This window comes from Battus philenor, unplaced genomic scaffold, assembly GCF_028537555.1.
Source record: "Battus philenor isolate CCGP_79_NKW_IND1 unplaced genomic scaffold, ilBatPhil1.0.hap1 SCAF_8, whole genome shotgun sequence".
NCBI classification, from domain to species: Eukaryota; Metazoa; Arthropoda; class Insecta; order Lepidoptera; family Papilionidae; genus Battus; species Battus philenor.
Window position 1 is genome coordinate 8,152,711 of NW_027181748.1, and position 22,403 is coordinate 8,175,113.

Consider the following 22,403-nt stretch of genomic DNA (forward strand, 5'->3'; position numbering starts at 1 on the left):
TAATGAAATAATTCTTGGAACGTCTTAAAATAGTTATTAAATTAGAAATAGTTCTCTCTTTCTTTCTTTAAAGTACTCATTTTATTTCATTTATTTATAACTTTTATACAACAAATGATTAAAAATCTATAATTAACATGAAAGTAACATATGCTAACTTTAGACGTGAAATTTATCGCAGCTTCGAATTTACATTTGTCATCGTGCATAATATGATGTTTATAATGTATATAATGTTATTGGTAATAGAAAAAGATACCGTAGTCCCCCGAATATCTTGTACTCTTATAACGTCCTTATTTTAATCTTATCTTTACAAATGAACGGTGCTAGTAAAATTCTTGTATCTATTATATATATTGGCATTAGTATTAACTTGTCAAGCTGCTGTCGAATCTTTATCAATGGAAATATAAAAGGATTAAAAGCTATTATCTAAATTACTAAGTTGAACTTTGAAATATTTTATTTCAATTTTCAAAACACTTGGTCACGATTATTAAATCTATACGTACATACATTTATATCAACTTAATTTCTAAAGATGTATGATGAATTTTGAAAATGCTTTTTTATTCGTTTGTAAAGTTAATTTTACTATGTTTTATTAACCCAAAGTAAATACTTCCTTTAAAAATATAACTTTGTCTAGGATTATAAATTCCAAAAGTGTATGCAGTATCACAGTAAAACATTTTTTTAATTATAGTCGTTGGTAACGAAAAAATTCAATTCAATAATTAATTATATATATTATTCTCATTGTCATTGCTATTTTTGCAAATTTTTGTTGACGTATAAAAATTATGTCATGAAAAGGAATTATTTCTTTATCCTGGGACAAGAATTTGTAAAATCTCTTTATTTGGAACCATTCAATTTGTAGCAATGGCAAAATTCATTGGATGCTTAGTTCATACATGAGGACGTATCTATCATTCATTCATTCACTTTTTAATGGCGTTTAAGCTCGTCAAATCTTTAATTTATTGTTAAATTGAATTGTGAAGATTTAAATTAAATCTCTTTATAATTATTATTTATATTTAATCGATTAGTGTAAACGTATAGTTTTTGGTTAAAATGAGTACCTCAGCTTCAACTCCGCTTTTTGCATGTTCTCGTTGTTTCTCGAGGCATCCGTTCGAAGAATTATCACCTGGTGAACAACTTTGCAAGGTATATTTTAAACGCGTTTATGAAAATATTATGATTTCTCTATAAGATCTATATTTCTTGTTAAAAGCTGCTGTGTGTTTGTGTTATGTTGTTATTTGACGTCATAGGACGAAAACTTCTCTTGATTTTTCAGGAATGTCGCGGATCTTTTCCTGTTGTCAAGTGCACCTATTGCCGTTCTGAGTTTCAACAAACAAGGTCAGTGATAAATTCTGAGCCACGGCCAGGAAATAGTTGTTGCTTGTTATGTGATAAACAGTTATCTAAAGTTTTCTTTTTCGCAACATTTATTTTCATTACATATAATCTATGTAGTTATCCCCAGTACTGACTTAAATTAATTAATTAGAAATGGGATGGAAAGTTAATTTTCATTGTCTTATTGATGTGATTGTCTATAAGTTTACATATTATGAAGACGGTCATATACACATTGGTGTATAAATAAAAGTATTAATTTTATTATGAATATGGTTTACAAAATCATCTTTTATATTCAAGTAAATAATTTTCTGTGTATTCAAATGAATACATAGTTAAATATATTGTTAGTTTATTGTTGTCAAAAGAACCTACTGATGTACTGTCAATATTATATTTCGCCATAAATATTTTAAAAAATAAATTGTATGTATGTAAAATATTAAATACATTGTGTTCTTAAATGATATACGTATGCCAAAATCCTAAGAGTACTAAATAAATGTTTAGGTTTAATGTATATAATTGTAAATATCATATTAACATTGAGCATATCTGTCTTTGTTGCATACATGCTACTTCCTACCAGTCCTATCCCGAGTAATTTATAAAGGAGGCTTATAACCAGCTGTGGACATATTACGGCTGAAATGATGAGGATGTTTTTGCCATAGTCTATATAGATTGCCAGCTTTTAACATTACATTTATTTTATTAGAGGTCAAATATTCCTAAGTATAGTTTCTAATGTTGAAGTTTTGGATTATTATGGAAAGTACTTATGTATTGATAATATCTTGGTAAACAAATGGGTACAAGGGATTCATAACTCTATAGCATATGTACAAACATGTAATTATAAAACTTGTTCCCTTTGTGAAATTATCTATTGGTATCCTAATGAATATATCTTCATCTACTTTGAAGTAAATATGTATTCAAATCGTTTCACCATGTAATTATAGAATTATACTGAGTAGTTAAAACCAGAATAACTAAATTTGAATTTAACATTACTAATGACAGGTTTAAGTACCAAGTTATAATAATTTTATTAATATTTTACAGTAAATCCAACACTTCATCCATCTGTAAAAAATGTGAAGCTAATGTTAAAGCATATGGGAAGCCTACAGCATGTGAATATTGTAATATTATTGCTGCATTTATTGGTAAGATGGTATTTCAATTGGTGAAATAATATTAAGACCTCATAGCTAAAAATTAGTTATCGGTGTTTTAGGTAACAAATGCCAACGCTGTGCCAATTCAGAACGCAAGTATGGACCTGCTGTAACATGTGAACAATGTAAACAACGCTGCGCTTTTGATAGACATGATGACAGCAAAAAGGTATATTTTTAGAATGAACACTTATACAAGTTGACTCCTATGAATTCAACTTGTATACTCCTTTTATGTTAATATTTTAGCTCAATAATAAGCTCCTTAACTTAATTAAAATAAAATTTAAAATAATATTACTACACTTGTGTGAAACCTCAGTCCACATAGGAAAAGCTGTACAAGGAAGCAAAAAGATCCTATTTAAAGCTTTAATTTCTATTTATCATTAAATAAAGAAAGCTAAAAACATTTTTTCATCAAGTCAATTATAAGTTTCAATTCCCATTTTTCCAATGTTATTTATAAATTTGTAAAAGTAATATTATGTTTTAACAAATTAATATAGATTGGATATAATCAATATTTTCGTCTTCAATATAATTTATACTAGTCCTATTATAATTGAATCTTTGTACTTATTGCAGGTAGATGGAAAGTTACTATGTTGGCTTTGCACCCAGTCTTTAAAAAGGGCACTGGCGAGGACTAAGCAGCATTTATCATCTGTTGATAAACATAAACATCGCTCTCACAAGTCAGTTGACGTTATTTAAGTTATATTTACATACCCAATTATGTTTTCCAACTACATATCACCTCTGTACAAAATTTCTAATTGTGTCATTTATAAAGCTTTGTATTTGGTTGCTTAACCATTATGTTATTTTGCAAAAGCAACTTTGATTATTATAAACACATCAGTTTCGTATCGTTATTGTGTGTCTATTCTTATTTGTTTAATTTAAAAAGTTTGAAATGCTAAATGAACAACTCTTCATAGTTGTTCTTATGAAATGGTAACTTATCTTAACTTTCTATTTTAGTGATGTCAACTAATTTTGAATGACACAGAACATCACAATATGCATGGGAGATATAAAAACGTATTATTCAATATATATGACTAGTATGGTTCGTTTATTGTATAGAATCTTTTATTTTAGCTTCTCTTTCATATTTAATGCATTTAGGACCCTAGACATTGATATCCATATCATTCTTTCAATTTTATATTAGTTTGTTTGAATAAAGTTGACTACTATTGTACATGCTGTAATTATAAATTACATGTATTTAATAAGGATATTATTATTAAAACTAATTTAATATCAACCTGCATTTTTTAAATATGTTTTTTTATAAACCATTAACATATATTAATTTTGTTTACTTTTGGAAAGAGTTAAGTTTGCTTTCAACTAACAGGTTAAAAAGCAGTCATAAAGAGAAACGCAAGTCTGATATGATAAAGTCTATGAATGCTGGTGACTCATCACTTAACGAATCTCAACCAATGGAGAAGAAATCCAAGTTGAACCCATTGCAAGGTAAGTCTTTGTTATCAATGTCTTTCCTTTTTCATATATAATCTAATTATTTGTATATTATCTTCTATTACTAAATAGAAGATAATATAAAGCATTGTTATTAAAATGATAGCCAATGGGTTTATTTATTTATTTAAACTATATTGCTATACATTATTATTACAAATGCATAGTTTCATATTAATTTTTTTTGTGTAGCGTAATTTGCAATCACATAGACATCCACAAAAAGCTTTCATCTGCCCCTGTCTCAAGCCAAGCATGTCTACAATGGTCCTACAACCCTTTTTAAGTGATCAGACTACTGTCTGTAGAGTCTGCCTCTTTCACTTATTATGTTGCCCCTAGGCATCCACATAATAGTAGACTGTGTCTGCATATCATATATAATATAAAAACTATTAATAACATATTTGTTGCTTGTCAGGTGAATTGGATCCTAATAGTTCCGACCATGTTGTTGCAATGACGCAACTTAAGGAGACAATTGCTAGTTTACAGAAAAAAGTACAACAAAAAGAAATGGAACTACTCTCTAAAGACAAATTGGTAAATTATATTTTATTATTATCAATGTTATGTTTTTTATATTGCTGTTAAGGTAAAGTTTGCTGGTACCTACATTATATTTCAAAAAAATAGCAAAACATACATGTTGATGATCTGCTGAAGCAGAAAAATAGTTCTATGTAATGATTTAGTTAAATTGAACAAATTATTTTGATTAATCATAATTATGGAATGATAATGCAAAAACAACTGATAAAATATTATTGAATAAATAAGTGTTGCTTCATAGCATATAATATGAAGTAAGGCACTGAAAAATTTGAAATTTTTTGTACTTGACAATATTCAAGAAAAAACAATGTTATTAATCCTCGCTTATATTAAAGCGGCGCGGCATTATTTGATAACCATAATTCGAGCATGATATCACATATATTTCAATTCGACTTTAATCTTCAATTTGCTTGAACTGATTTGTCAGTATCCAAAAATTTTTCATATAAACAAATATTCACCAGATGTTCATGATACATAAAATTGTATTTTTCTTAAGACTTTTCTCCCTCTAAAATGATTATCAGTACTTATATAATCCAAGGTTTATCCATCTAATTAGAGAGATCAGTATATAATCTATCTGTCTTTATATTAATTTTATCCATTTGTTCTCTTAATCTAATTCTGTAACAATGTTTATTCTAGATAACAGAACTGAAAGCTCAACATCATAATAACACTACAGATCTTCGGAATGAAATGAAGAACAAAGAACGAATGAATGAGACTAAATTCACTCTGATGAATACAAAAATCCAGAATTTGTTGAAAGAGGTTGCAACTCTCAGCAAATCTGCAAAAAAAAATAATAAGAATACAAAGTCTGTATTGAGCAATGCAGAAAACAGCGGCAGTGGGACAGACAGTCCAAGCACTAATTAGGACATTTTAACAATAATTTATATTTGATGTTTCTCAAACTGAAGCTTGTAGGTTCTTAATATTCTATAAATACTTATCGTCTAATTTAATTCTACATATATATAAATTAAAATGATCTAATGAAAGACACTAGTAGATTGGTTCTATAAATACTGTCATGAAAATTTTTTAGTTATAAGGATGAGCCAGAACAATTGCAACATTTTCTTAAGCATTGTTTGCTATTAAAACTATCAGAGTTTTTAAATGTGAATATTTAGGATATGACAAAGGTGTATTTCAAAAACATGTAAATTGTTAATTCCTTGAAGTTTAAATTCCAAAATATTTGGAAAATATATTTAATTACATCAAAGCTTATATATGATTAACATTTTTTTGTATTAATATTAATTAACATATGGTATAGTACTTAAGTTATGTATATATTATATTACTTTCATGGCTCTACAAAGGCTTATAGTTTGAGAAACAAGTTTAAGTGATATTCAAATTGGAAAACATTTTCCTGTTATTTTTTTATTCTACAAATGGTTTCATTTGTAGACTTTTATAGATTTAACCTTAAGTAGATTTCAATTTGACGAAGTTTTGTTTAGTCTTAATAGTATTGGTGTTAAGTTAAGCTAAATAATTTATTCAGTAGAATAAAACTAGTAATATGGAAACAGATGCGGGTTTACTGTATCATACGAGTAATCTAACTGTGCCACTTCCAAAGTTTGTGACTGTGCTAAATAGGCATTATTTTATTGGAGAAAAACTAAATATTAAAAGTCCCGAACTAAATAGCTATATAGGCTATGTCATAGCTTTGTAAAGCAATAAAAATAGCTTCCATGACATTAACAACATTTTTCTACAACTGCTATTTAAAATCTATAGAAATTACGATTTAACGTAGACAGTAATTTTAGGGGATTATTGATCAATGTGATTTAATACTGTAAACGTAATGGCAAATAGTTGTTACATATTAAGATTAATTGCCATGTACATTTGTCAAGTGTTAAAATGGATAAGCAATAATTTTCTTAATATTAAAGATTCTGGTTTACAAAATTTTTCGCCACTCACTTAACAACACAAGAAAAAACTTGTAGAGGTTAAGTTAGTACTCTGTGTGTAACAGCTGGATTAACAAATTTGCCTCCCGTAAGCCCAGAGTATTTCTCCGCCCCCTTCAGAAATGAATATTTTTTACTCAATTTAAAACCACTTAACTTATAAACAAAAAAGGGAATACAAATCTAGCCTGATAATGACTGTCGTTTTTGGGATCCTTTCTTTCCCCCTGCTTTGCGTGGGGTAGGTACGTTGGTTTTGTATATTTATTCCTTACATCCTTCACATTTTCTTTCATTCATCTCGTTCTGATCTTTTAGACATCGCATTTTTCTGGTTTTCTTTTTTAACGATTTTAATTTACAACATTTATTTGTACCTTTACTTTTAATTCTTTATTTAATTACATCGATTGTTATTTAGATTTTTTATCTCGTTTTGTTTTCTTTCTTTATTAATTTTTATTCCTTTTGATTGTCCGTTGCGCACTACTTGCTTACAAAATCTGATAAATGCAGGGCGACATTTATCGTCACCCATGAGGGAGGCAACACTTTCTTCCTCTATTTCCTTACCTATTTCCACCTCGAGATCAAGGCGGAGTCCTCCAAACACAGGACAGTCGGATAATGTGCACTACGGTCTGGGCCACAGATGCACGAGGGACTCTCTTAGAGCTGTACCTGTAGAGGTACTCAGGGAATCCCCCAAGCCCCGTAAGCATCTAGATTACTAGACACCAGTTAAACTTTCTGTAGTACGCGGTAGGCTGATACGGCGTCCGGGAAGAATTGCTTCGTTATGGATGCCGTCCTTCATTCCGTATACCTCTTATTCCATTCGCCAAGAGTGTCCAGCTAAAGCTGTCGCTTGACAAAGAAACCAGCATCTTACTTATTCCGGTCTTCTTTTGCTCTTCGTGGCCGCGTACTCGGTCAACCGGTCCGCCCTCTCGTGAGTCGCTTAAAATAGTACACGAATGTGCCGACTCCTTCGCCACGTCCCCAGTCGCTTCCGCTAGGGCCAGCAACTCTGCCTGGTACACGGTGCAGCAACTACCCAACTTAACTAGAAGGGTATGGTAGTCTCAAGAGGCTAACTGGTTCCTCCAGTTTACTTACATTTTATTATATTCGACTACTAATTTATTATCCTTTATCTTTAATACTTTTTTATCTATTCTTGAATACTTCTGAAATGGTGGGCAGCAATCATTGTCGCCCAAAAGGGGAAGTGGCAATGCTTCCACTGTATTTCCTGCTCACATTCAATTTTATATCTTCTGAATGCGGGACAGCCAATGACCAGGTGCAGCAGGGCCTGGTCCACCCCTCGTTCATAGAAGCACGAGGGACTCTTCTTGAACTTAAATCGATGAAAGTACTCTGAGAATCCCCCGTGTCCCGTGAACATTTGGACCAGTACTGTGTCCATCTGCTTTTGGCTAAGTACACAATAGGTTTGCGTGACGCTCGGGAAAAATATCCGCGTTGTCGAAGCCGTTGGGTCCAAAACATTGGGCCGTCCACGGATTCCTGCACACACCCCTCGATGTTCTCTCTGACTCACTGCCCCCGCGTACCGTACGGACACCTTGCGATTGCTAAAATAGCTATCGACAAGACGCCTCGGATTCGCGAGGCAGCGAGTCTATGTTAGTCTGCACATTATAGCAGGCCACCAGGTGTTATCAAGGGCTCCCTCTATGTCCACTGATATCAGCACTACGTTCTCCTTCTCCTTCAGCCGAGTTCGCAGATGCTGGAAAAGGTCATACAGGGAGGCTTCGGTACACCTCTGCGGCATAAAGCCGTATTAATGGCGATTGGTATAAGGCGCAGTGTACCACCGGATCCTACAGATAATTATCTCTTCAAGGACTTTGCCCAGAATGGGCAAGAGTCCGATAGGCCTTCAGGTCTTCAGGTGTGCGTAGTTGTCCTTCTTCCGCAACGATCACCGTTTCCTTCCATCCAGTGGGGAAGTGGGAAAGAACGAGACATCAGTTGGTGATCGCTAGGAACAGCCTAGCGTTAGGTTAGGTTAGTATTCGCTTTGGAAAGGTCGATTTTTCCCCCAAAAATTAAATGACCTTTAAAGTTTGCGGCCCTGGGCCCGGGTTCAAGTGGCCCTAGCCTAATTCCCTGACTACATATATTGTCATTTAAAGCCAACGGAGGTCTTCGATCCAAAAGGAAATAATAAATGAAGGAACTGTCAAAGAGAAGTCGTAGTAAAAAGTAGAAAGTATTAAGGTTAGAACAATTGGAAGAAAAAATTACTGTGAAGTAAAAAAGCCCCAGTTTTACATTTACAGAAGGGTTATTTGATGTTTGATATCAAACGTTATCTTACAAAGGCACAGTTGATTATTTGTACTGTAGATCACAAATCCTTTATCTATTATGATATCCTTTTGAGACTATGTTTATTACAATTTTGATGTTTTTTACTTTACATAAATGACGATAAGTATTTGTGCTTAGAATTTTTTTATTCGATTATTTATATTTTCAATGATAACTGTGGTACTATTTCATTAATTGGTGAATTGATTTTTTTAATGTTTTAGTTATCAATGATTTAGAATGTAGTGTCAGGTTAAACAAAAATCTGTAAGCCATATTGGTTAAAAGCATTGTAATTAGCGCAATAAATAATAGGGAGAAGTAAGTGTATCATATCATATGTGATTTCCTTTTAGTTAAGATGGTATAGTGTCCAGGGCGAGAGTAAATCCCTCCCTAATTAAGAATGCGAGAAGTCCTTGTATTCGGACAGTTCAAAATCGTCATTGTGGCGATCTCTGAGAGGCCTATGGCTTGCAGTGGGCGTTTCTCCGCTGATAAGATGAAGAATAGTGTCCAGAAAGAAATAGTAAACCAAAAAAGTGTGTTATATATAACGATACTTGTTATTTTATATTCATCATTAAAAATACATAATGAACAAATGAATAATTGTGTTATAATATTAGTTTCATTTTATAACGAACATGCACAGGCATTACATAGTGGCATTATAAGTAGCAATTTGCCATTGGCATGATATTTTAGTACATGACATTAATCATTCCATTTCTATATTTTATACGAAATTATTTAAACTTTGGAAATGCTTATAATTTTGTTCTTTGTACCTACACAACAATCCTATTTACTATTTTTATCGAGTATTGTAGACATATCATATATTCATGTTTTTCATCCTAAATACTTAGTTTTTTTAATTATTGAAAACTAAAGCATTATCTGACGTAAATGCACTTGTTTTTAACATGTTTTAAAATTTTATGTTAAAAATATTCTCGACAAATTAATTACTATTTTTTTGAAAGAATTTTGGTGATTAAATTGACTGCATTCTGTGCTACTCGAAAGACTTACGGCAAACTAATAAATATTAATTATATGTGAATTTTAGGGAGAATACATAAAGTATGATTATATTTTTTAGGTTGATTATAATATCAAAAACTAGTTTCTGTAGTATTTTTTTAAAAACGCATATAACGAATAATTATATATTATGCACAGACTATCTTATATGAGAGCGTGGTCATTCCCTGATCTTTTATCGTTAAATTCATACGGTCTTCTCCGACCACACGGTGTATGTCAATGTCTTATTAAACACGCTCCTTTGAGGCCATTGATGATTACAGGTCACGATTCACTGTTTCCTCAAAGACTAAGACGAACGGTATTGTAAAACAATTTGTTTTCTGTGTTAGATAAATATAGGTTATAATTTGTGCGTACAAAATTATTCGGAAAATTTAACAATTTTCTTTAGGTACCTAAAAATACATTTGTTCACAAACGAACATTGTGTTGATCAGTCATTACTATTGTCGTTGAAAGACATCCGGTATTTAAATAAAAACGAAAAAATAAATTTAGCGGAAATGTAAAAGAATTATTAAATCATGTCAAAGTAATAGTATTTTTTTATTTCGTGTATTCCTAGACCTACGCTCCGAACAGATGGATGTTAGGACCTCGAGGTTCTGGAGTGGAAACTTGTGATCGGAGAGCGCAGCTTAGTTCGTCTGGTGGACGGACAAGGTAGATAGATGATCTTAAAGTCGTCGGAAGTCGCTAAAAGCCCTAATTGAAATCTGTACGGTAGGCCTGTCTGTATCCAGCCGTGGACGTCCCATTAATGAAATGATGGTGATTCCTAGACCTAGTGTATTACTACTCAAGACTGCAATATTAAGATTTGTTTCATTCAGAATAAAATAGAATAAAGTATAAAAAGCTCATCAACACTTTCTAGTAGTGACAAAAAAATTGTGGCTATGTATTGAAATTCCAAGAACGTTGGGAATGGTCGGTGGGCCACCGTGACTACACGAACGTTCCGACTTGGGGAGTAACTTCCACGTTCCAACGTTAGTCAACATTATATTTGCATTCAAGACGGTTTTGTGGTTTATTTTGTGGTGTGGTAAATTTCCTTTGTCCTGGAAATCACGTCCAATATAAGTTATAAAAATTTATTGTAGTCATGTAAGTTTGTCATAAGTTGTTACTACGCAGTTCAATTGTAAAATTTTAAGATCTCTAAAGCTTAACATAATCAATTTTTGCTTATGATGACTGGGTATAAAAGCAGTTTACATACTAGAATATCAATCGAAAAAAAGGTCGAAGCGCGATGAAATGGCTAAAACATTGCTAAGTCTGGAGTAACAATTAATTTGCTATCGACAACAGAATACGTACAAAAATTGTGACAAACATATACTAGAAATTAAAAAAATCGTAAAGCCTAAAATTCGTCTTGACAAAGTGAACAAATCCTTTATTGACCTTAGTGTACGCAAATATGATAAAGTTTCAGAACATATCTTAGATCAGGGGATAGCAATCTTTTTAATTAAAGGACAATTTCAATTTTTAATTATTTTGGCGGGCCACACTAAAATAACACCTATTAATTTAGAAAACTTTATTTATATGATGAATATTAAAATAATGTAAAATTAAAAAAGTATGAATTTCTGCTGTTTACTTTTAAGTATTTTTTTAATTATGAAATTGAAACGTCAGTTATATTGATTATTTATTCTAATAAAAATGTTTAATATGTAAACTCCGTAAAACCGCGCGGAGGTAGCGCGTTCGTATAAATATATATATATATATATATATATATATATATATATATATATATATATATATATATATATATTATACATATTTAATTAATTTGACCTGTATTATATGTATAGTCATTTCCTATGCCATGCATCACTTCATAACCGTCTGCTCTATTTATATATGCAAACCCAGGCGATTCAACAATTGTCTGGAAGAAACAGCCGTGTTCGATAAAACCATCTGATTACTTTTTATATCCTATGTTGATGTATATTACAATAAATAAATAAATATAATAAAGAGAAAATAAATAAATTATTGCACACTTGTTATTGTTAACATCGGAAAACGGATTAACGAACGCATGTTTACCTAACGTTTTAGTGTTTGTTTATTACGGAACGCCCTTTTCGAAATCATCGAAAAAATTTTGAAATGCAAATGGACTAGTGAAACGGACAAACTTTCATGTTTTCATTTCATTTGGATATACGAGTATACGTACTTTTAAATTTTTTTTTAAATTTTTAAGTTCTTAAACATTTATATTTGCTGTCTATTTATTTTATACGTAATACATGCTGATTTAGATTTACGACACACATTTTTTATACCGTATTTAAAAGTAATTGCAATGTCAACTTGTAATTATTTTTTACGAATTATTTTTTTAAAACCTGAAAAATAAAATAAAAAAGATAAAATTGAACAGCATAAGAGCTCGCAGTTATTATTTGTATTATAATACACTGGTAAATATTATTCATTTGTACATTTACCAAAACGGTGTCGTGCTATCATATTAGTAATGAATTAAAAGGAAAGCACATGCCACATTTTCTGTAGCCCGCCGATCAATCATCATTGAACTGAACAATTTGTCATCGATTGCTTCAAAGTAACATTGATAGTATTGAGCATGACATTGATTTCATAAAACAAAACAAGAAAAACATGCTTTGAAGATACAACGATTTTACTCCGAGCACGTTCGAGACGTTAAAGCGATTCTTTATGCTGTCTATCTCCAGTCTGACAGTCCTTATGTTATTTAGAATATTGGCTTTTTACACTTAGGGAGGAAAATGTGCATAATACTTTGACGCAATAAGCCCATTTAACTTTTCATTCTTAAATACATGACGTGTAAATTAAGGGTTTACTTCTTCCATTTACGCGAATAATAACAAGCTTTTATTTGTAATAACTTAAAACACGTTTTGGTCTTAAAATTGCCTTTCTTAGGAGTCATTGGAAACCCGTACTGGGCCTCTAAACTTCTCTATTCTTCGTCTCTCTAGATTCCTTGCTCGCTATTTTAATTTCTGTGGCTTTATTTTTTACATATCTTTTTTCTGTTTTCAAGGATCTGACATTAAACGTACAGATATTGAGTTACTTTTGTTCTCTCTTACTTATGTATATATATAAATACATATATATGAACACGTATACATACACACACACACATTTATATACATATGTATAAATATATGTATATATATGTATGTATATATATATATGTGTATATATATATCTCCACCTGATTGGAAGGCCGCTGACCCCTTAGTTGCTTTGTTTGCCAAAGTGTGACAAAGGGCCTCGATAAAAAAAACGGTATCGGGTGCACTTGAAACACGTAAATCTGAGTTGGATAGTATTCTTTTTACAAGATATTTGAAAGAATTTTTACTGGTAAAATGTCTATCTCGTTGGAGAGCCTGCCCGCTAGGGGAAGTTACGGTGGGAATTCCAGTAACACTCCTGTCATTATTGATGACAGAAGTGTTAGTGGGCACAGTGCGTCATCTAACATTAAACTTGCGATAAAAGACTTTCTTTAAATTTTTAAATTAAATATTAGTTATGTTATTACTTAATAAATTTTACACATTATGTCTTGTTGTTGAAAATTATCAGCTGACATGTTTCTATTTTATTGCTCCGCATTTTGTTCTTAATTCCTTTCAGTACATAAATATATAAATTTTCATAAAATCATTTCGTTTGAAGAATATATAATATTTGAAATCATAACAGGTGCTAATTAACTTCTATACTAATAAATCTACACTAATCATCGCGTGAGTGGGAAATAAAGAAACCTGTAAGTTGGTGACACTGAAAGTTTTTAGACTGGCCACTTTAAACAAAATATTAAAAAGTAATTTTAAAATTCTCTTGTCATCATTTCTGACATTTATTTTAACAAATTCCCGGCAAATTAGAAACAGCTTTTCAGCTATCGATTCACATTATAAACGACAAAACTTGGATCTATTTTTATGACCCTGCGACCAAGTGTCAATCTTCATAGTGGATGTTTCCTTTAGAAAAATAGCTTGTACCAATTAAGACGGGAGTAGGGTGAGGAAAAAGATTATAGTCACGTACTTTATTCGAACAAGCTATTATAAAACAACGTTATCTAGTACGTGCTACACTAGCATTTGTTTGTCTGAAAAAATTCGAGAACTTGATCCATGCAGTGGTGTCTTCCTTTATCAGGATACCACGTCAGCACTCTGCCAAATGAACGGTTAAGTGGCAGATGTGGAAATATTGAGGCATCTTCCTTACAGTTTTATTTATTTTCAAAAGAAAAACTTTCATTTAACGCAACATTTACGTTCGAAAATGCCGTTAAATGAAAATGGGCCAAATGCTTCTCAATAGGGTTTTATGGGATGTAACGAAGCAAAGATTGTCAATGCAATTATTTAAAAAAAATGTTTATAAGGAAATATTTTTTTATTTTTGATTCTTTAAAAACTTTCAGTATTGAAATTAAATCAGTAATATAAATGTAACTCTTTTTTTAGGTGCAGGAGAAAGCTTGTGGGAAGAAATCAGGAAAAGAAAAATGTACATTGATAGTTACGAGTGTTATTTATACAGTAAAATAAGTAACGATGATTAACTTTCAGAGAACTTGAAATTTAGTGCAAATTATCCTTATTAATTAATTAAAATCAATAAATGAGTTTTTCGCCAACTGCATGAAAGTCCGCAAGTATTAAAATAATATTATGAATAATGAATGAAAGCATATGCATATATATAGTTATTAAAATCTCACTAAAATAATCCACTCTTTCTTAGATTCGCAACAAGATGATAGATCTTTTTACTATCCTGTAATAAGGACATGGAGTTTACACAATAAAGACTATATTAGGACTGTATTGTTGTAGATATTTGTAATAATAATCTTGATGTCTTTATAAGATAAATTAAATTAGATTTTAATTCTTTAACATTAGTGCGTTGTACAAAATTATTAACTTGAGTTTTTCCTTTGTTTTGCTGTTTATAAATAGTTGCGAGTGCGTTCTAGAAACATATCTTATCGTAAAAAAAACTATTTGATACTGACTACTTTGGCTTTGTACCCTTTTGTGTACCCTATAAAAAAATAAAAAGCTGATGAACCTTCAAATACCAATTTCAAGGTGTTTAATTAGACAACTCTCATTACGCATTGAATTTTGTTTAAAAATTAAAATTTATAGTAATCAGTTTTATATTTTAAATTTTACCCTTTTAAAACTAATAGTTCACACTTTAAATGGCTACGGATATTCATATGCTTTAAATGAAGGAATGTCGTAATAAATATCATTGAATACTCTCTCTAGATTTTAAAGACCTTTTATGAATTTGTCATAGGTCACGCGCAGACGTTTTGTTTTTCTTCAAAAGCCTATCAGCTAATATATAAACGGTGAGTACTTAATTATGAGCATCGAGCGTACAAAAGTCAGTCGTCGCTTTGCTTTACCGGCGTTCATTAGATAACGTAACAATGCATTTTAAACTTATTCTTATTTTAGCGTCATGTGCTTTGGTTCAATCAAAATGTATGTATATTTGATACAGTTTAAACACATTTCATATAGATTTTTGTAAATTGAATAATTATGAAAATTTCAGTGGTGAATTTATCATGCAATCAAATTCGTGCATTTGTCGATGGACATAATTCCCGGAGATTGCAGTTAGCACAAGGAAAGGTGGAAGGACAACCCGCTGCTTCGAATATGAAATTTATGGTACCTATATATTTTTCTGCCTATGATTGTTATCTATTCAATACCTTCAAAATTAACATCGAAACCTTAAATATCACAATTATTAACATGAAGAAATAAATCCTCTTTTAAAAAACGTGTTAACAGTATGAAATTAAACTTTTATTATATTAAACAAATAATAAACGTTAGTTATTGTTGACAGTTGGGCAGTAAAAATATTTGGCTATTTTTTGACACTATTGAAAACCATTGAAAATTGTACGCCTCAAACAGCATTAAGAGAATATAAGCTTCATTCTATGCAATATACCGATTACGGAATACTGTTGCTTCCATAGTAAAATTCTTAAGTTTAAATATTATCATATTGGTTATAATAATTACTAAATTAATGGAAACCAAATCTCCTTACAGTTTAGATATGCCCATAATATTGTTCTTTTTATTCCATTAGGTTTGGGACAGTGAATTGGCTGCAAAGGCGGCAAAATGGGCTACGAGAAATGAATTGGCTCATAATCCGGATAAAACTATTGGTGATTAATCATTTTCTATACTCTTTGATTAATTTCTGCCACTAAAGTTGGGAAATTTAAAAAATTATAGAGCTACTATGCATGCCACTAATGGAAGTATTATCGTTATCACCTGCAGTAATTGACTAATCGCTCACTTTATTAAATTATGATTACTAAAAGTATTAATTCGTTATTAATTTTGAATTACTGTTAGTACACTGGTCAGCTTAATTAAAGTTTAATGGATTAAAAGCTCTATTATTGCTGTTAACCTTTTTAATGCTAAAAATACGTCTCTTAATGGTAGTAAGCTCGTATATCAGATATTAATCATTTTTAACCATATATGTACGCATGCAGGTTTGTATATGTAGATGGCTGTATGTATGTATGGAGCTCGCACAAAATTGACCCGTAGCGTATTATCGCGTAAATTCGTTTTTTCCACTAATAAACCTTTATCCTTTTTTGTTCTAGATATAATATATATATATATATATATATATGTATATATACATACATACATACATATATATATATATACATATATATATATATAAATATATATATTATCTCTAGAACCATGGGGCCTAGAGAGTTGTTAAGAAAATTTCTTTCGCCGAGTAGAATTCAACAAACCGATTTTACGAAATTTCGCTCGCAAAAGGGTTTGGCTTCTTTCATTACAATAATTGTTGGATTATATTAATTAAAAAACGTATGTTTTCAAACTAGCTTTTATATTTCACGCCATGCGAAGCGGTCCGGGGATAACTAGTATGACACGTAATTTTAACAAATAATGCACAATTATAATATAATTCATTCATATAATAATCATAAGGACAAAACTATGTTACTTTGTGTTTATTTTTAAGGCGTTTTATTTTAAATTTTTCCCACATTGACATACAAAATTGTCCCAATTTATTAAAAGCAGTAGCTATTTTAAAATGAGTTTATATGCATCTCATATTAACATGGAAATATTAATCAAATGGGTACCGTCGTTTACGTGAATGTGATTTTATTTTTAGGCTCTGGTCGATTCCGCACTGGCGAGAACATATGTTGGACTGCTTCGACCGATTCTAATAGCAAAATAAATATTAACAGCTGTCTTGACGCCTGGTTTGATGAATATAAACACTTTACTTATGGTCCTATAACAAGTAGCCAGTTCGACGGGTCTTCCAAGCATCAAATTGGACATTATACGCAGGTAACAAAGTTTTTGTTTAAAAAAATAATTTTTTTGCATATCTTAACGGCCACATGTTTTCAAAATAGAGTATACGCTAATCTCAAATACACAATAAAGAATCGTGGCGAATATTTCTAGCAACAAATTCACTTTTCACCCAAACTTGTATTTTTTTATTATATGAGGTTTATTCATAGAGATTCATGTTAAGCGTTGTAGATACATGTAGCAATTAATGTATTTAGTTTGTTTAATAAATTCAGAAAATTATTTAACAAAGATATTGTTAGTGTTAGTAGTAGTTAGTGTGTTAGTATTTACATGCACTTTTGAATCTTCAATTATTTTTAACATTATAAAATCGGCCGGTGAGTCAGCTATTACCAGCACGGTATTCTGAATAATTAGTGATATCTTATTTTTATTATATCTTCGTTACAACATTTAGAACGCGAAACGGTGATTATAAAAGTTCGAAGCATTTAATAAGACAATATTTAAATTTCTTGATTCATATTTTAATTAAATTATTTTCATTACAAAACTTTAAATTACCTGCTTCACTTATATTTGCTTTAATGCCTTTAACTACTAGATATTATGTTATTGGTTTTAGATGGCGTGGGCTGATACAACGTACATTGGTTGTGGAATTTCAGAGTACTGGAAGGACAATATGAAAAATTTCCTTGTTGTCTGCAATTACGGGCCCCCGTAAGTGTTTGATAAAAGAAGAAAAATTACATGATTAACATGGATCTTTTATATATGTAAATGTATTTAATTAGACGTAGCGTATAAGTAAACAGGTTTTACTGACTGGTTTACTTTTAGGGATGGACCGTTTAGGTAGGTTCCAACGCGACGCTTTCAGATAGTGAAAGATATTGCTGAATTGAAGATAGGAAATAATATCACTAATTTACGGCAGTTTACAGGCATCATAGTGAGAGAAATAACTTTGCAAAAACGCACAAATGATGATGTTTTAAGATGACGAGCACAAATGCTGCGCGGGATTTTGTTTTTAAAAATTTTTAACGGGATTTTTTTTTGCGCGGGATTTTTTTTTGCTTGGCCAGCACCATATTGTTATGGGCAAGGAGCATTATTAACCATCTTCATCATCATCTTGTCAGCCGATACACACTCACTGCAAGGCAAAGGCCTAAAAAAATATAAAACAAGCAAGTCCTATATAGTCATTATCAATTTTTCTATTCCCTTTATTTTTGAATTCATTATTGATTATTTGTTTAACACTTTTATAAATACGCACATTAGATAAATATAATTAAAGTTCAGTTATGGCTGAAATGTAAGGAAAATATAAGTATATTTCCAAATCGTTCCTTAGCTGTTTTGTTTCATGTTCTGTTCATAATTTTGTTTGTAATGGGCCGGGCATGTAAAATATTTAAATTTAAACCCAAATTGTTATTTTCAGTGGAAACTACTTAGGACAAACACCGTACAAAACATCTGAAGGCACAAGCAATTCCCTCCAGTGCAGCATCGGCGATTGCAGTCGTCCGTACGACAAGTGTTGATAATCTCATTTATTTTCTTATTTAACTTTGTTGTATACATCATAAATATAATTAATTATTACCCTATATGCGTAAAATATTCATCTTACTTGATAATGTTTAAAATGTATTAAAATTGTGGATTATCCGAATGTTTTATTATTACTCATCTTTTTTTGTGTCACAATTATTTAATTTATATTGTAGCTTATATTAATATTTGTATGTATATGTTTAAGTATCTATATGTATATGGAGTCAATACCTGCATAGTAGCAATAATGAACAATAACATATTTTCAATCCGACAATTTTTATGTCAAAGTGGATCAACACCGGCATATCAGTAATTATGACGTAGCTAAAAAATTTAAAATTGATATCAATAAAAATGAGACCTATTTGAATGAATCTGAGTATCCAAAAATCTCGATATTTGGGTAACACAGGAGCTCACTAAAAAAAATTCTAACGAACCGTGTTCTAATTTCTGATTCTATATTCAATCGTAATGACACCGAACTATTTCTATAGAGATTGGTGATAGGTAATGAAAAGTAGACGTACGACAAGGCTCCGCGAAAAGGTCGTGGTTGAAGATAGGTCAGGCTTTACAGACTGTGGCTAAATACGGATTAATTCGCCGTAAGGTTGATGCTGTATGTATGGTGGAATTAGAGAAGTATTGTATAACATCAGATTTTACTGCTAAGTTAATCCACTGATTTGGAACTCTACTGCCAACAAGTGACCACATTAAAATGAGGATTTGGAACTAAACGGCCTAAGCTAGACAGAAGGAGTATAATCTTTTATTGTGATAAAACAAGAGACCACGCTCATCTTCAGTTACTTAGAAAAATTTAAGGTAGTTTTGCTAGAAGGCTGGAATTCTATAAGTTTAATCCATAATGATATTGAAACACAATTTTAAGTTGCCGCGGATTTGTGAAAACAAAAGACAAAAAAGAAGAGAAGAGAAATGTACATACATTTCTCTTCTGATAGTTCGTGAGGATTACTTTGGAGTTCTGTTTTTGATTTCAATGTAATTTATTGATGTTATTTTAAACTTCATTCTAAAAACTTTCAGAATGATTGTAATATAATATTAAATCTTGAAATACATACTTTTCATAATGCACATTACTGTTGCAGCTTCCTTCTATCAAGGTCTATTACCCAATAATTAAATAGGCTTATTTATTGAGAGCTTACATAATTACAGATGACGTTTTTTAGTTCAACCTTTACTATTATACTGCCATTTGATTTTCCCACTGTTTTAATTTCTTGCTAGAACCTTCCGCTTTAGTTAATTCATTAGAGCTCGGGTATTTTTAAAAAATAATCTACACAGATGCGTCGCTTTTTGCCTCGAAAAGTTTCTGCACCATTTTGTAGGTAAGGTTAAATTAATGTACGGATGTGGAGCAGTCCGTGGTGCATCTGAAAGCCGACTGTCCCGCATTCGGAGGAGCCGGGTTTGCCTTTGAATACCGGTTGGGCAAAAAGATTAACGAGGACAGCATCGCCTCACTAATGAAAGATGACAATAACAGGCCAGCGTTCCTCAAATGCTGCAGGAAGATAGTGGAGGACGCAATAAAAAGAAATAAAACTGATACAGGTCGGTCAAGCAACCAAATAAACAGAAGGTAGAGAAAAGAAAAATAAAACTAGAATTTAAAAAAGTAGGAAGAAACAATAAAAACCTAAAATAATGTTAGGTTAATTAAGTAACTGGAAACTGAATAAGTTGTGATAATTCGTAATAAATTAACATATTAAATAACAATGTCAAATAGCACAAAATAAATATAAATTAACATAATGAAATGTCATATAACCCGGATATGTGATATTTGAGGAACGAGGCGAAGGTAGTGAGACAATGAATGAACGTAAATAAATATGTATAAGAATGATTGAAAATTATATAATGAAAAAAGAGGAAAGACAGATCATACGAGGAATGATAGAAGACTACGGAAATAAAAGTAAAAGAAAGTGAAAAAATCATTAAAGAATTTCAAACCCTGTCCTACAACAAGATAGGGACTACGAGAGGTCCACAATAACGGGGCCATTAAAAAGAATTATGTACGGACAATGGATCCTCACCCATTGGACTTAATATCAAACAATCTAGTAAACTTTGATTTTATTTACATTTTCGTTATCTTAAAAAGGGTAAAAATTGCTTTGTTTAAATAGTATTTGTTATAAACGGAGTATAATTTGCAGATATTTTAAAAAGTGGTTGTGTCCACTACAAAATGTCTACTCGTACTTCACATACCTTTTCACATATTCAATCCCTTCATGACTGTTTCCTTTTAACCGTATTAACCAGTGGTGATTAATGCATGTACAAATTATATGCCCTTAATTAAGCCACAATTCTTATCAAACACACTACTGGCCAAAGGAATATATATTTTAACAGTTTTGATGACTCACAATTTGTCACTTTTTTGTTGTTAACCGGTAAAACCTAGGAAGATGGTTTTTCTGAAAATATTGTAAGTGTGTCAATTATAATGGTTCATTCTTTGTCAATAATTAGGGTCACATCTCACCACTATTGACGTCTGTCATTGAAATTGGAACATGACGGAGATCGCTGTGAGTATTATTTTAATATGACAGAGAAGTTAGAAAAATATGAATGTCGCGTTAAATAAGTATATATTACAAATCTGTCTTAAAACATGACTGCAGGCTGGACAAAAAAATACTATCGTAGTATAAACTAAGAAATCCAGGAAAAATTGGGGTGCAATGACCGATGAACCAAGACGTTTTATGCATTCGCTGCAACCGGTTATATTCTCCAGACAGCCGTGGCTGGGGATAACTATGCGGTAAAGAATTATCATTATTATATGAAATGTCTCACTGTGACATATAGATCAATCTACAGATATATTCTGATCGGATCAAAGGTTTGTTTCCTGTTATGGCCACTATACAGGACGATTGATTATGTGGGTAAAAGCTTTACAGGTGTGATCATTTTAATATACTCTTTAAATGTTTCGGTGTATCTGCATAAAACTTTAAATTTTCTACACCTATTCCTTAACATTCTGAGATAAGTTACATTAATTTATTATTTTTGTTGGAATACGACAGGTCATTGACTTCTTGCAGTACAGTCTGCACAGACAGATAGTAAACAATAATTAAATATGTAGCAATTCGAATTTTTAAAACGCTACTTACGCTTATGATTTGACCTTCCATTAATTGATAGTAAATCAGCTATAAAATGCACCCCTTTTTAAGATCTTACATTTATAACCAAACACTCTGTATAGACTTCTACATGTTGTAATTTTTAATATTAACGAGTAGTTGTTTAATTTATAAAAAATTATTCAATGCACAATAGTTTGTAAAACTTTGTAAAATTTAACTATTATTGTGTATTAAAAC

At 31.0% G+C, this 22,403-nt stretch overlaps 2 protein-coding genes across 4 annotated transcripts; both read left to right on the plus strand.

Moving 5' to 3' along the window:
- Positions 1-958: 958 nt before the first annotated feature.
- On the plus strand, positions 959-10,505 carry LOC137931554 (protein FAM76A-like). Of its 3 annotated transcripts, none has more exons than XM_068774982.1 (8): positions 959-1,179; positions 1,313-1,377; positions 2,449-2,552; positions 2,624-2,733; positions 3,153-3,262; positions 3,934-4,055; positions 4,483-4,604; positions 5,268-10,505. In XM_068774982.1, exons 1-8 carry the CDS (start codon positions 1,084-1,086, stop codon positions 5,502-5,504), a joined length of 966 nt encoding a protein of 321 aa, XP_068631083.1. In that variant the 5' UTR covers positions 959-1,083; the 3' UTR covers positions 5,505-10,505. The 3 variants fall into 3 exon arrangements, with proteins under 3 accessions (XP_068631083.1, XP_068631084.1, XP_068631085.1); XM_068774983.1 differs by having other exon boundaries at positions 3,943-4,055; XM_068774984.1 differs by having other exon boundaries at positions 3,946-4,055.
- Positions 10,506-15,437: 4,932 nt separating this feature from the next.
- LOC137931720 (venom allergen 5-like) lies at positions 15,438-19,097 on the plus strand. Its single transcript, XM_068775212.1, has 6 exons — positions 15,438-15,537; positions 15,611-15,729; positions 16,166-16,247; positions 17,267-17,451; positions 18,050-18,147; positions 18,881-19,097. Exons 1-6 carry the CDS (start codon positions 15,483-15,485, stop codon positions 18,981-18,983), a joined length of 642 nt encoding a protein of 213 aa, XP_068631313.1. The 5' UTR covers positions 15,438-15,482; the 3' UTR covers positions 18,984-19,097.
- Positions 19,098-22,403: the final 3,306 nt, after the last annotated feature.

Excerpts from the sequence above, each read along its gene's own strand:
- LOC137931554 (XM_068774982.1), top strand. The coding sequence starts at position 1,084 with ATGAGTACCTCAGCTTCAACTCCGCTTTTTGCATGTTCTCGTTGTTTC. Across the intron at positions 2,553-2,623 it reads TATTATTGCTGCATTTATTG|GTAACAAATGCCAACGCTGT; the intron begins GTAAGATGGTAT and ends TCGGTGTTTTAG. Across the intron at positions 4,056-4,482 it reads CAAGTTGAACCCATTGCAAG|GTGAATTGGATCCTAATAGT; the intron begins GTAAGTCTTTGT and ends GTTGCTTGTCAG.
- LOC137931720 (XM_068775212.1), top strand. The coding sequence starts at position 15,483 with ATGCATTTTAAACTTATTCTTATTTTAGCGTCATGTGCTTTGGTTCAA. Across the intron at positions 15,538-15,610 it reads TGCTTTGGTTCAATCAAAAT|TGGTGAATTTATCATGCAAT; the intron begins GTATGTATATTT and ends TGAAAATTTCAG. Across the intron at positions 16,248-17,266 it reads TAATCCGGATAAAACTATTG|GCTCTGGTCGATTCCGCACT; the intron begins GTGATTAATCAT and ends TTTTATTTTTAG.